Source organism: Nuphar pumila, chromosome 13, assembly GCF_984573655.1.
Source record: "Nuphar pumila chromosome 13, dmNupPumi1.hap1.1, whole genome shotgun sequence".
NCBI classification, from domain to species: Eukaryota; Viridiplantae; Streptophyta; class Magnoliopsida; order Nymphaeales; family Nymphaeaceae; genus Nuphar; species Nuphar pumila.
Genome location: NC_143261.1, coordinates 13,529,776 through 13,542,768, shown reverse-complemented (window position 1 = coordinate 13,542,768; position 12,993 = coordinate 13,529,776). Strand labels below are relative to the sequence as shown.

General features: G+C 37.3%; 1 protein-coding gene across 2 annotated transcripts in view; it reads right to left on the bottom strand.

Moving 5' to 3' along the window:
* The window catches only part of LOC149817823 (E3 ubiquitin-protein ligase UPL3-like), a 42,004-nt gene that overhangs the window by 7,616 nt on the left and 21,395 nt on the right, over nt 1–12,993 (bottom strand). For both annotated transcript variants that reach the window (XM_089984730.1, XM_089984731.1), the window contains exons 9-12: nt 7,385–7,480; nt 5,386–6,981; nt 5,046–5,276; nt 4,845–4,949 (exon numbers count right to left, since the gene is read on the bottom strand). In XM_089984730.1, coding sequence (XP_089840856.1) covers nt 4,845–4,949; nt 5,046–5,276; nt 5,386–6,981; nt 7,385–7,480 — 2,028 coding nt within the window. The remainder of the gene's footprint in view (nt 1–4,844; nt 4,950–5,045; nt 5,277–5,385; nt 6,982–7,384; nt 7,481–12,993) is intronic.

Here is a 12,993-nt window from a genome sequence, read left to right as displayed (position 1 = left end):
CCAGCAAGATGAAGAAGAAAGAGAAGGACGACCCCAACCCTCTCTCTGTGTGGGTAAGCAACTCTCTCTCTCTCGTGACGTGTTTGTCGCACGGGTGCGGCACCCGCGTCGCGTCGATGCGGGTGTGAGGGCCCTTTTGCAAAGTCCCTGTGACATAGATGGCAACCAATGTTGTGAAAAGCGTTGAGGCGAAGCGAGGCGCTCCACCAAAATCTGAGGCGAGGCATAAGCCTCGATTTTTTTTTTTTTGAAAAACTAAAAACAACTATAAAAAATATCTAAAATTACAAATAAAAAATGTTTCTCTACCTCTTCCTCTTATTCTTTTTCTTATTATTATATTATTATTATTATTTTATTATTATTATATGATTATTATTATTATTACTATCATGCCTTAGGCTGGCGCCTCAAGGCGCGCTTTCAACAACACTGATGCCAACAAAAGGATACAAAAGTGCACAAACACAAGAAGGCCTCTAAGGGACCAATTACAATCTCATAAAAGAAATACACAACAATAACTCAAAGAGAACAACAATGCAAAAAAAATAAATTGCATTACTTAACACAAAATGCTTAGAAAAACATTATTGAATACAAGGGAAGAACTATTTATAACCAAACAAAAAGGAGAGTGGCGGCAGCTCAACTAGCTTTTGGGCTAGCTCCCAACTATCATATTTATGACTGTTGGGAGCAGCCCAACAGCTAGTTGGGTTGTCCCAGCAGCCACAACAAAAAATATGAACAAAAAACAAAAAAAGAAAAAAGAAAAAGAAAGAGAAGAACAGCCCTATAGATTGATCCCTATTACAATGTGAAATTACTGAAATATTCCTGAGGGGTATTTCAGTTTATATATATATATATATATATATATATATATATATATATATATATATATATATATATATATATATGATCCATATTTTAACAATATATAGAGAGTGAGTGGTAGCTGCTTGATCTATACATACTTGACAGGAACTTGATTTTGTTGAGCATCCATCGCTCTCAAAGTTTTTTCTGAGAAAAAATGATGAAAATGTGGTTTTTGGAGATTTAGCAGCGCTTCAAACGCTGCTTAAAGACCTTTTTTAAAATGTCAGGCACATCCCTTAGGGCAGCGCTTCAAAAGTGCTGCTAAAAGCCCTTTTTAAAGCTTTGAAGCATTTTTTCATGCTTTTTGCATTTTTTTGCCGTTTTTGCGTGCTGACCGTCCATCACGGTCATGAGATAGACGATAAGCGTGAATAAGCATGGGTTAAGTAGCTACAATTTATATATATATATATATATAGGACCCGACCTGGCCTGATTAGGCCCACGAGCCTAACAAGCAGGCCGTGGTCCGGGGTTTTACCAATGGGCCCGGCCCGATGGGCATCAGGCCGACACGTCCCTATATTATATTAGATATATAATATAATAGGACCCGGCCTGGCCCGATTAGGCACACAAGCCTAACGGGCAGGCTGTGGGCTGGGGTTTTCCCAATGGGTCGGCCAGATGCCCACCCCTACACTTGAGTATCCAAGTACCCCTAATGATGAGGGTTACTCCAGTAATGCTATTACCTTAACACAAAAGAATAGGCACATGAATACTTAGTTGCCAAAAGCAACGCCTAGGCAGGCTAGGCATAGGGCCACCGCCTAGACTTGTGGCTCTAGGCGATAGGGCCCCATTTTTTCTACTTAGGCTGCCTAGGCGGTGCTTAGGTTACCCTTGATTAGGCCGTAGGGACATGGTTGTCATTTTAAAAAAAATTGTCTTCTTTCATTCGTTTTTCCTTTTCTTTTTCATGCCGCTCCAAAAGTTTTTTTTTATTCTCTCATTTCCTTTTTCTTTTGCTTCTCTTTTTCACCTTATTTTCTTCTCTTTTTCTTCTTCCTCTTTCACCCCTATGCCTTCTCTTTTTCTTCCTCTTCTTATTTTTCTTCTTCCTTTGGCCCCCTTTTCCTTCTTTTTCTCTTCTTTTTTTCCTTAATTTTTTCTTTCTCCTTCTTCCAAATCTCGCCCCTCCACTCTCTTTTTCTTTTTTTCCTTTTTATTTTTTTTGTTTACATGCATGCATCTTTTTTTGACACACACACACACACACACACACATATATATATATATATATATATATATATATATATATATATATATGTGAGAATGGGGTTCATCCAGTCCCTTTTTTCTTTCCGTGTTAAGACCCTCCAAATATGAAAGTTTTAGGTGCTTTATACTCAATTTGAATCATTAGATGTGTTTATCAATACTTATTGAGAAACAAGCTTTGTTTCAAATTGATTCGATGTAAAAATGTGAAAGTTTTATCATGAAATTTTAGTACGATATCAGCAGATGATTTTTTTAATTCTTTAAAATACACAGATGAGCATAAAGATGCTTAATCAATTATATGTTCTTTATTCAGCAACAATCATACACATTTAACAATTTAACAGTTCAGATCGAGCATAAACCATCTAAAAATTATGATGTTTGGAGGGTCCTAACAGTGACCTAACAAAACAGGGGCAGGATAAACCTCTCTCTCTCTGTCTATATATATACATACATATAGAGAGAGAGAGAGTAATCGGATATTGTGCCTCAAGTTTTGGTGTATGTTCAATATTATGCAATTTCATGAATTTTATAACATGTTACACTGAATTACACACTTCACCCATAGTTACAATCATATTTTGTTACTACATTTAACTATTTATTGTAATATTTTTGCTTTTCTTGATGGTTTATTTTTTTGGACCCAACTAGTCCTTTTAGGGGTCTTCCGCCTAGGCTCCTACTAGCGCTTTTGACAACTAAGCACGAATACAAGGTTGGCATCAACCTTCATTTATAAATACGAGAGGGTGTTCATGAGATAGATTAAAGCCAGGATGGCTGTTCGAATGGCAAAACTGTTAATCCTCTGCCACTAGCCTCCATATTTTTAATTGTATGATGTTTCCCACAAGTTATGTGAAAATTAATGAGGAAAATGAGCATAGCTTTTGTCCACCTATAGAAGCATTATGATAGGAACCTAGGTCAGCTAACTTGAGAACATTAAGGAGGAAGAAGCATCCAAATGAGTTATCCAGATCATCCAAAATGCAGAGACCAAAGTGAAGAACCACATATGGAAAGATTATTGTGTTCTGGGTTATTTACAAAACCATACCTAGTTTTTCTTTCATAATTCAGATTCATACCTAGAAAAAATGGGCAATTCAAATGTATACTCCATTTATTCTATGGTCAACCAAAATCATACCTGTGGTTAGTTTTTAAGGAGATCGTTCATATTTTCATCTCCTAATCTTCATTTTACCCTTGTCACTATTGACAATAGTCAATTTTACCTTTGACCACTCTTTCCCTATTTCTCCCATCACCTTTGTCCTTTTTTCTTTCTTTTTCTTTCCAACAACTACAATCCCACGTTATGGGATGCACAACTACAACCTCTATATCCCACAACGAAGATCAAAAGTGTAAAGCCAGTTATGGGATGCACAACCACCTCAAAATTATGCACATAACATCCTCTTGAATTTTTCATGCCTATCTCCCACATATAAAACCAAAGTTGAATATCAATTTGTTCACTAAAACGATTCACCAAGATATAACTCTAATAGGCACACCCTAGACTTTAAGCTTGGCTTGACACTAGATCAGATTTCAAAGTGGATCTGGTTCTAAATCCAGAATTGGCAAGAATATTATAGTAAAATTTCAGATCTAATTAATATCTTTCAGATCCAATTGCGACACTGACTCTGCTGAAAAACAGGCCAAATTATAGTGATTTTCATGTGGAACAGGTAAAACAGGTTAGGTGGCAATATGGATTCCAGACCTAGTCCAAAACATACTTGACCCTAACACGGGTGTGGCTAAACCCGCTCACATTTGTTCTAATTTTGGACATATGTCACCCGGATCTAATAATACTCTAACTCATTTGCATCCCTACCCAATATTGCAACATCCTAAGGAGATCCAAATACTGTATTTGAATTTGAATCCACTCCCTAAACATCAAAGACCGTATTGTGTTTGCACTAAGATAGGCTATATATATATATATATATAGAGAGAGAGAGAGAGTTGTGGTAAATGAGATTAATGAGGATAAAATGGGTTTACAGGAAAATTTTGATGAGGGTAAAACTGGTATTATTTGGAATTTATTGATCATTAACCATAGTTAGGAAGAAGTTAGTTACCACAGATGCATTTAAATGGTTAAATATGAAAATCAGTATGAATTTGAAATGCCAATTCTTTTAGGTACCAAGTCTGAATCATGAAAAAAAAAAACTCGGTATGTTTCTGTAAATAACCCACGTGTTTTCCAATTAGAGTTGGGTCAAAAGGTTGTGACATATACCCGTACTTAGTTGCACTAGTTATAGAATTGTTGCCCATAATGCATGAAAAAATCATGGTGCGGCTTATCAAACAAAGTAGCAATTGGAAATAAGATGTCAGATTAATGGAAAGATTCATGCATGGTGAAGTTTCCCTAAAAGGTTTCATCTAACAATAATTTATCCTCCCATGTTTCAAGGCTTTGGCCTTAGATCACTGGTTTCAATTTCTTGGAAATTGATTGACACTAGAAGCAGAGTAATATGCCATTAACAACGTTTTGAACATGACTTGATGCACTGTCCATTTCGGAAAAAACAGAGAAAATCTGATGTTAATCCAAGTGCAATACCGTACCACTCAGTATCTCAAACAATATTTAACAACTTAGAGATTATCACAAAGAATAGTGTTTGAAGTTTGAAGAAATACAGAGGAAATTGAGAAAGCAGATTCGCCCTCACCTGATTGAAGCCAGCTCTAAATGCTTCCATTTGCCGCATGATTCCTGTTTTCACAGTTGCATCAACCACCAACGAAATATATTCCTCCAAATTATTAATGTCAACCTGCATCACAGGGACAGTTTTATAGAATATAGAAAGAATTCCTCTCAAAACTGCTGAAACATATGACAAATTAAAAGGTCTAAACAAAAAGCATACCATTGTCTTTTCTCCTCCTTCCTTTAACACATACTCAGAGTAACCAGGCAGGGTAAAATCGAGACAGAGATCTTCTATTGGAGCACCACGAAAGCACAAGTCAGAAATTGCCTTATGATTGTCACCAGGCAATGATTCCAGATACTGTTTTCTGCAAACAAGAGCTTGCATTTCTTGCAAAATCTTTCCCAACTCAGCATCAATAGAAAGAATATCATGCAAATCAAGCTCCTGCAGCCAATCAGAATATGTTACAGTTTACAGTAATTACCCGACAAAATGAAAATATGTAAAAACTATGTTTTCATAAACTTAACATTCTCCAAATAGCTAAGCTTACTTGACCCAAAACAAGCTTATAAAAAGCAGTTGAGAGTGGCAGGTCCAAGAGACGCCCATCTTGTAAAGCCTTGGCCATGACTCTTCCAACTAGGCGGAAATACTCTATAACTTTGGAATATTGGCTGCTTTCAGAAGCATCTGAACAGGGAGGCCATGGATGAGGAAACAACCCAAGAGGAGCATGTATAAGTTCGGCTCTCCCAGTAGCAGAATCTCGTCCAAGTTTCTTTTCATCAGAAGCTTGATCTACTTCCTCAAAGACTTTGTCATCATTGTCGATATCCATTACAGAATTATCTGAAGAATTGGACCTCCACATCCCTAGTCCAACCTTTTGCAAGTCATAACTAAGAAGGGTATAAAATTCCAGAGTTGGACCCAATCCAGTACCAACTTCACCAAAATATTCCACTTCAAGAACAGCCTTCTGGCTAGAGTACATTTCCATAACCTTTGCTGCTGAATCCAAGATGCGGTTACGAGACACGCGGACTTTCTGTCGCTGCAACCTGCCAACACGTACTTCTCTTTCGTTACTTGAACCATGATTGTCAGCACTCTGCTGTTGCTGAAGCCTATTAAGTGCTCGAGACAACCCAAATGCAGTTGAATAAAAGTATTGTCTCCTAGTCTCAAAAGGAAACAAGAAGGGGCATGCTTTAGTCAACTGGTAGCACCAAGAAGGGAGGCTTCCACTGCACAGAGCCAGAGGATCCTGAATTTGCCGGGCCAATTTTGGAGTTAGCTTGCTATTAATGAACTCCTCTGTGGGAACTTTGACACCAGTTACAAAAAGTTCATCCAAATTCGAAATCTTCCCTTCAGCAAAGGCATCAGTCACTGCTTGAACCCTCAAGCGAGCAGCAAGCTGATTTAGACCCTCCAAGACACGAAGTAATGCCAAAATGCTGTATGTGGGGTTAGATTTCTCCAAATCGCATGGAAGTTCACTTTGCAAAATGCTATCAAGAAGTGATTTATGTTGCCGTGAACTATCAGCACTTGCATTGGAGGCAGAACCAGCTCTACTGGACTTTGATTGTGAAGTAGAAGCAGAAGCTCCTGCTGACGTCCTCTCAACTTGAGTGTCAGCCCTTTGATATGTGATAGTGTATATATCATACCACAGTCTCTGTCCATCGGTAGGTAGAAGATCAGACCCATTAAACCTTTCATCATCATCTTCATCCAACACAAGTTGGCGCTGGATGGCTTGATATATAGTCAGATGTCTGCTAAGCTGTTTACGACCAACAGAAAAAACCAGTTTCGGAGGATCATTTGAACTGCCAATTATAGGAAATCCACGACGATCTCTGCTCGCCCTGATGCCACCTCTACCACTAGCTGAGGCAAGGCCAGCCATGGCTGCTGCAGCAAAAGACATTGCCCCCTTAGAGCCAAAAGGGCCGTTCCTAAACTCAGTAGATTCTGTTCCTCTGATAGATGCACTCCTGTTGCTAGAATTAGATAATGGATGACCCTGGGTGTCGCTCAATGTGGGTGCAACTGTGGTATCCTCAGGTGTATCTCCCAGTTTCACGTCATGTACCTTGTCTGATACACGGACAGAAACTGAATCATCACCTAGCACCTGTTGAAGAATGAAACATAATAACACATCAGATGAACAATCTGACAAACTTATTTCAACAAAAATTAGACAAAAACAAACTAGTCCCAGCATCCCTAGATTGAGACAGCTGCTTCAAAGATAAGCTAGCAACTTGCCAGAGGACTTTGAACACCATGTAAAAAAACTGTGGGTATTGAAAGTGAGTCAGTTAATTGGGATACAGTTGCTAAATTCAAACAATAGTTCTCAAGGCATCAAGTAAAAGCATAGACAAATAACTCGTCCATGTCAGTAGCCACAATGTCTGAATAGGGGAAAAACTAGAGAGAGCACTTTCATGATTAAATCTTGCTGCAATTATCATTTCACAGAAGGTCCAAGAAGAGCAATAAACACATACGAGATCATAGAATAAGACTACCTCATCGTGGTCATCATCTTCATCGTCTGAGATATCATCATCTTCAATGACCAAAGCATCATCAATCTCAACAGGTGAAATATCCAACTCATCATCCTGCATAACATAGAGAATATAATGTCATAAGGCACAAGGCTAGCAAAGAGATGTGAACAATCTATCCACAACATAGTCATTTGTAGACACCATGACGATGACTCAACATGAGTTTCAACCTGTCAAGGGCTGCTTTAATACAACAATCAGAATAAGATATATATATATAGCAGTGCTAGAGATAACTATCTTCTGTATCCAAACTTATGTGTTATGTGTTCTTGATACCAGCAGAATTAGGGATAACAATCTTTCTTAAGAAGACTTTCATGCTTATTTGTTATGCATCATTTGGGACTATTATCTAGTAAAGTTCATTGCAATTACATGATAATATTCAATATATGCAATTTCCATTTTAAAGGGCTGTTTGGATGATTCCCACAATTTTAGTTGGACAATTTTAAAAACCAATTTATGGATGTGTTTGGCTGTCAATGTGGTTAAAAAGAAAAACAGAAATTAAAAATATGATGGAGTTTACAATAATGAGAAATAACCACTTTTGTAAAAGTCACTTTCTCTAAATCATGTTTGTTATCTCTCTCCCACTCTTGTCATCGTCATTCTCCAGTCTCACCACCCACAAGTCACCATTTTCCCCTTTCAATTTTCAGGCATCGGCTGGCCATGGACCAACCAGAGAATAAAGGAAAGGTACCACCTTGTCCTTCCCCACCAATATTTGGTAGTCCAATGACCAGAAATCACTGAACAACTGAAGGCAAGAAGAGGGCTCAATCCTCGCATTTGTGGCCATTTTTCAGCTCTGGATTGTCTGGAAAATGACAGGGCCCTGTCCTATATATACATCTTCTGCACTTTCTACTCTGCCTGTTGGTGGATAGACACTGACAAATGAAAGGAACAATTAAGGTAGATTAGCACCCTTTCATTGCCAGAAAAGCACCACATAATAAGGGGAATTGGAAGAGAGACATCCCACCTGTTGCCAAATGGGTTGCCATAAATACATACATACATATATATGAGGTATATATTTAACACAGTCGATTGCAGGTACAATCTAGTAGAAATCTCACAATGCAAGTCCTTTTGATTCAATCTAACCCTGTAGATGTGTTCAGCATGGTTGATTTAGTGGAAAAAGATAGAATATACTTCTTGTACATATATATATATAACATATATGTATGTATATATATTATTTTTGTGGTTGTAATTTGTTGTACCCTCTAGAGGTATTTTGGTCTTTTGACCCTTGTAATAGGAACAGCCCATTAGGGGCTAAACTGTATTTTTGTATTCTTATTTTTCTACAATTTTTATATTTGTGGCATTTGCTATATTGACAAGGTCATTATTGTCTAGCTGTTGGAGCTCCCAACAGCTATATTGGGAGCCCCTCACTCCCCTCTTTGTGTATAAATATGAGACTTCAAGTCCCTTGTATGTTATGCACTTTGTGTGCATATCATCATCAATAAAAGATATATTTTTTAGATGCGTGGGTTCTTGATTAGCCCTTGAGTGGCTTTTTGTGTTTATACCTCATTAGGATTTGCTTTGTGCCTCTTGTATGAGGTGTGTGGAGGCTTCTTGATTTCATTACATGGTATCAGAGCCATCAGTTAAGGAACTTGCTCGTGTGAACGTAAGAGCGTAGATCATGTGATCGCGGGCTCGTGGTATCCAAAGAGTATTTCGCTTTCCTTTAATCTTCTCTCTTTTTATTTCTCTCTCTCTCTCTCTATATATATATATATCTTCTTTGTAAAAATGGAAGATGATTGAGAAGTTGGCATCGCCATTCCTGTGAGACTCAATGATACAAACTATGTGATATGTGATTATATGTAAAACATAAAATATGGGAAAATGGTCTATGGGGTTTGGTTGATGGCACTGAAAATGAACCTAAATTTATGCTTACTAAGATCGAAAATGGCAAGGAAGTAACTCTTCAAGAAGAAGAAATGTCTAAAGTCGTTGCCGAATACGAAAGAAAATGGAAAGAATGAAGGATGGGTCATTTTAAGATCATTGGATGGTTCATCAATAGTGTTGACATTAAGAAGTGCTCGAGTTTGGCAAATTTTGTTTTTGTTAGTGATTCGTGAAAGTATCTCAAGGATATGTATTGTCTAAAAGACAACTCATGTATATAATGTGCAAAATAAAGTTAGAACCATGACCCAAGGAGAAATGAACATCAGAAAATATTATAATGTTTTTCCTTTCTTTAGGATGAATTGGCTCTTTTAGAGCCTAAGTGGCATTGCCCTCAAAACATAGAACTCTATGAAAATCAAATCAACACAGAGCATTTCTACCAATTTGTTAATGGGCTTAAACCTGAATTTGAAGGGACCAAATCGGCTCTCCTTCATAGAGGAGGTGTTCCTACCATAGTTGAAACTCTAGAAGAATTGACTAAGGAAGATAATAGATTAAAGAAACCATACAACAACAACAACTACGCCTTCATCCCAAAACAATTGGGGTCGGCGATATGAACCAACAAAGAAAATCATTCTGGGTCTTCCACATGAATCCTTCTCCTCCATTCATTTCTATCCAATGTCATGCCCTCGGTGAGGTTCAAAGCATTCATATCCTTTCCTATCACCTCCATCCATGTCTTCCTAGGCCTACCCCGACCTCTTTTAACTAATATATTTTCCCATTTCTCCATCCTTCTAACTGGAGCATCTACTTCCAAAAATGAAGAATTTGTGTTTGTTATGTCAAAGCCCAGAAATCATACAAGGATATATAGACCTTCACATTTTGGAAATAATTTAAATGACTATGATTTCAAAATGAAAGTAATATGTCACTTTTGAAATGAACCGGTGCACATCAAGCTTTTTTGCCCTAAAAGGAGAAGACAAGAGAATGACTGCTATATGGTCATCATTTGAGAGAGGTGGTTTTGATTAAAACTCCAAAAACATTGGAGACATGTCCTTTGCTCAACTTATGAAGGCTCTAACACCACTACTAAAAAGCCAATCATTTTCCCTTTTCGGGGCGACCGTCTCCACTTGTGTGGATCCCGGTAAGACTTAGATTCTTGATTCCAGTGCTTCATTTCATATGACTCTTAATGAGTCCATATTATCTGAAAGTCAAAATAAATCAAAAGATTCTTATGTCTCGACCGCCGATGTAACCTCTTTAAAAATCAAAAGTTTTGATACTTTAAAAAATAACCAAAATTTCTTTGTTTTAAACATTAGAGTTGTAACAAAACTAAATTTAAATCTCCTATACGTTTCTCAAATAACTGACCATAGATGTAGAATTATTTTTTCATCTAATAGTTGCTTGGTACAGGATCTCCAGTCTGATAAGTCGATTGGGCGCGGCCATAAAAGAGGCAATCTCTATTACATGGACAAATTAGAATTATCAAATCAAACGTTTATAATTTTGTTGAAAGGAATGATATTGAAAATTAAAATAGAAGATTAGGACATCCAAGTATGTCAAAATTGCATTTGTTTTCATTTCTTAAAAATTGTAATGAAAAAGAATTGTTTTGTGAGGATTGTATTTTTGGCAAAATGAAATAACTACCTTTTGAAACTAATCATTTTATTTCTAAAGGACCTTTTGAATTGATACATTCAAATGTGTGGGGACCATCACTAATCATGTCTAAAAGAGGTGTATCCTAACTTTACTAGACATACATGGATTTATTTTCTTAGACTCAAATCCGAAGTATTCGGGTGTTTTCAAAATTTTCATAGTTATGTCAAAAATCAATTTAAAGTCTCCACTAAAAAATTTAGAACTGATTCTGGAGGAGAATTTCTATCTAATTCCTTATACTCCTCAATAAAATGGGTTGGCAGAAAGAAAACATCGGCACATTGTTGAGACCACTAGGACACTTCTCATTTTAAAAAATGTTAAAAGAATTTTTAGGCCGAAGCCGCTCTAACTGTGGTCGATTTAATCAATAGAATGCCCTCTACTATTATTGGTAATATTTCTCCAATTGAAAAATTATTTAAAACTCCTCCCGATTATAAAAGATTAAAAATCTTTGGTTATAAATGTTTTGTTCTTTCTAACAAAAGAGATAAACTTTCCGCCAAAGTTATTCCTTGTGTTTTTCTAGGTTATGCCAAACACCAAAAAGGATATAGATGTCATGATATTGAAAATGATAAACTTTATGTTTCAAGAAATCTAACTTTTCTTGAAAAGGAAAATGGTTTTTTTTTTCAGTCTAAGAAACCATGTGATTACTTTTTTTTGTTCGATTTAGTGCATGATAATGTTGTCGAGCATGATATTGTTAATGATTATGTGAATGAAAGTAATGATATTCATGATATGCACGAGAGTGACAATGATGACACTCATGATGCGCATGAAAGTGATATTCCTATTGTTGAACCTCATAATGAAATAAAAATTTATTTTCATCGTACTCAAGACCATGGTTGCACACGTATCGTTACTTTTGGGTTTTGCAATACGATATATACTTGTACCACAATAGGAGTGTGTATCGTACTGTATCAGGTGTATCGTATGATACACCCATGTATCGTGTTGTATCGTACGATACAGTATCAGTCTGTCACATGGGTGCGGGTGCGGGGGTGCGGCACTTTCAAAAAACTTGGGTGCGGGGTTGCGACAAATATATATATATATAGTCCAAAATTTGGACATAAATGACCCTAGGTGTGATCAACAGACCCAGGGTCAGGTTGACCGCACCGGGTGCTGCACCCGCATCGCGTCGAGACAAGTCGACGCAGGTGTGGCACCCAGTTGACCGAGTCCCTGTGACATAGGTATCGACACACCTAAAAAGGCCGAAAGTTGTCTTTTTCACTTTTGGTTTAAAAGGCTTCTTGAGGGCCGAGCTCTCCATATGTCTCGAGTCCGTTAGAAGGGAACCAATGCACCCTAGGTTCTGTGAAATCGATTTAGGAGCTGATTTGTGCATAAGGGAGAGGATTTTTGTGATTTTATCAAGAGTGCATTTCCACCATTTATAAAATCCATGTTCTTTACTTCTTATTGAGTGTTTTTGGGGAAAGGTGTGTCTGGTGCTTTCTATTCTTTGCGTCTTATTGAGTTTTTTAATTGGTTATGTTTTATTTTAGATACTTCAATGTCGTCTTCACGTTCATGTCATAGAGATATTATGCATGGTAATACTACATAAGCATTGATGATGTACCATGACTAGGGTCACCATTGAATTTGAAATGTTTGTTTTGTGGTGCTATTATTAGAGGTGGGTTGCATAGATTTACGCAACATATTGCAGGTTTTCGTCATAAAGTATATCCATGCGATTCTTTATATATTCCCACCACTTTTTGTGCTGATGTTATTGTTGAACTAAAAGCAATTGAAAGAAGAAGGTTGCAAAAATGCAAAGAAGTTCCAACCATTATTCCAGATTCTGAAGATGATGATGATGACCTATGTCACGGGGACTCTCCCAACTGGGTGCCGCACCCGCATCGACAAGACGCGACGCGGGTGCGCATGCGGGTGTGGCACCCGGTGCTGTC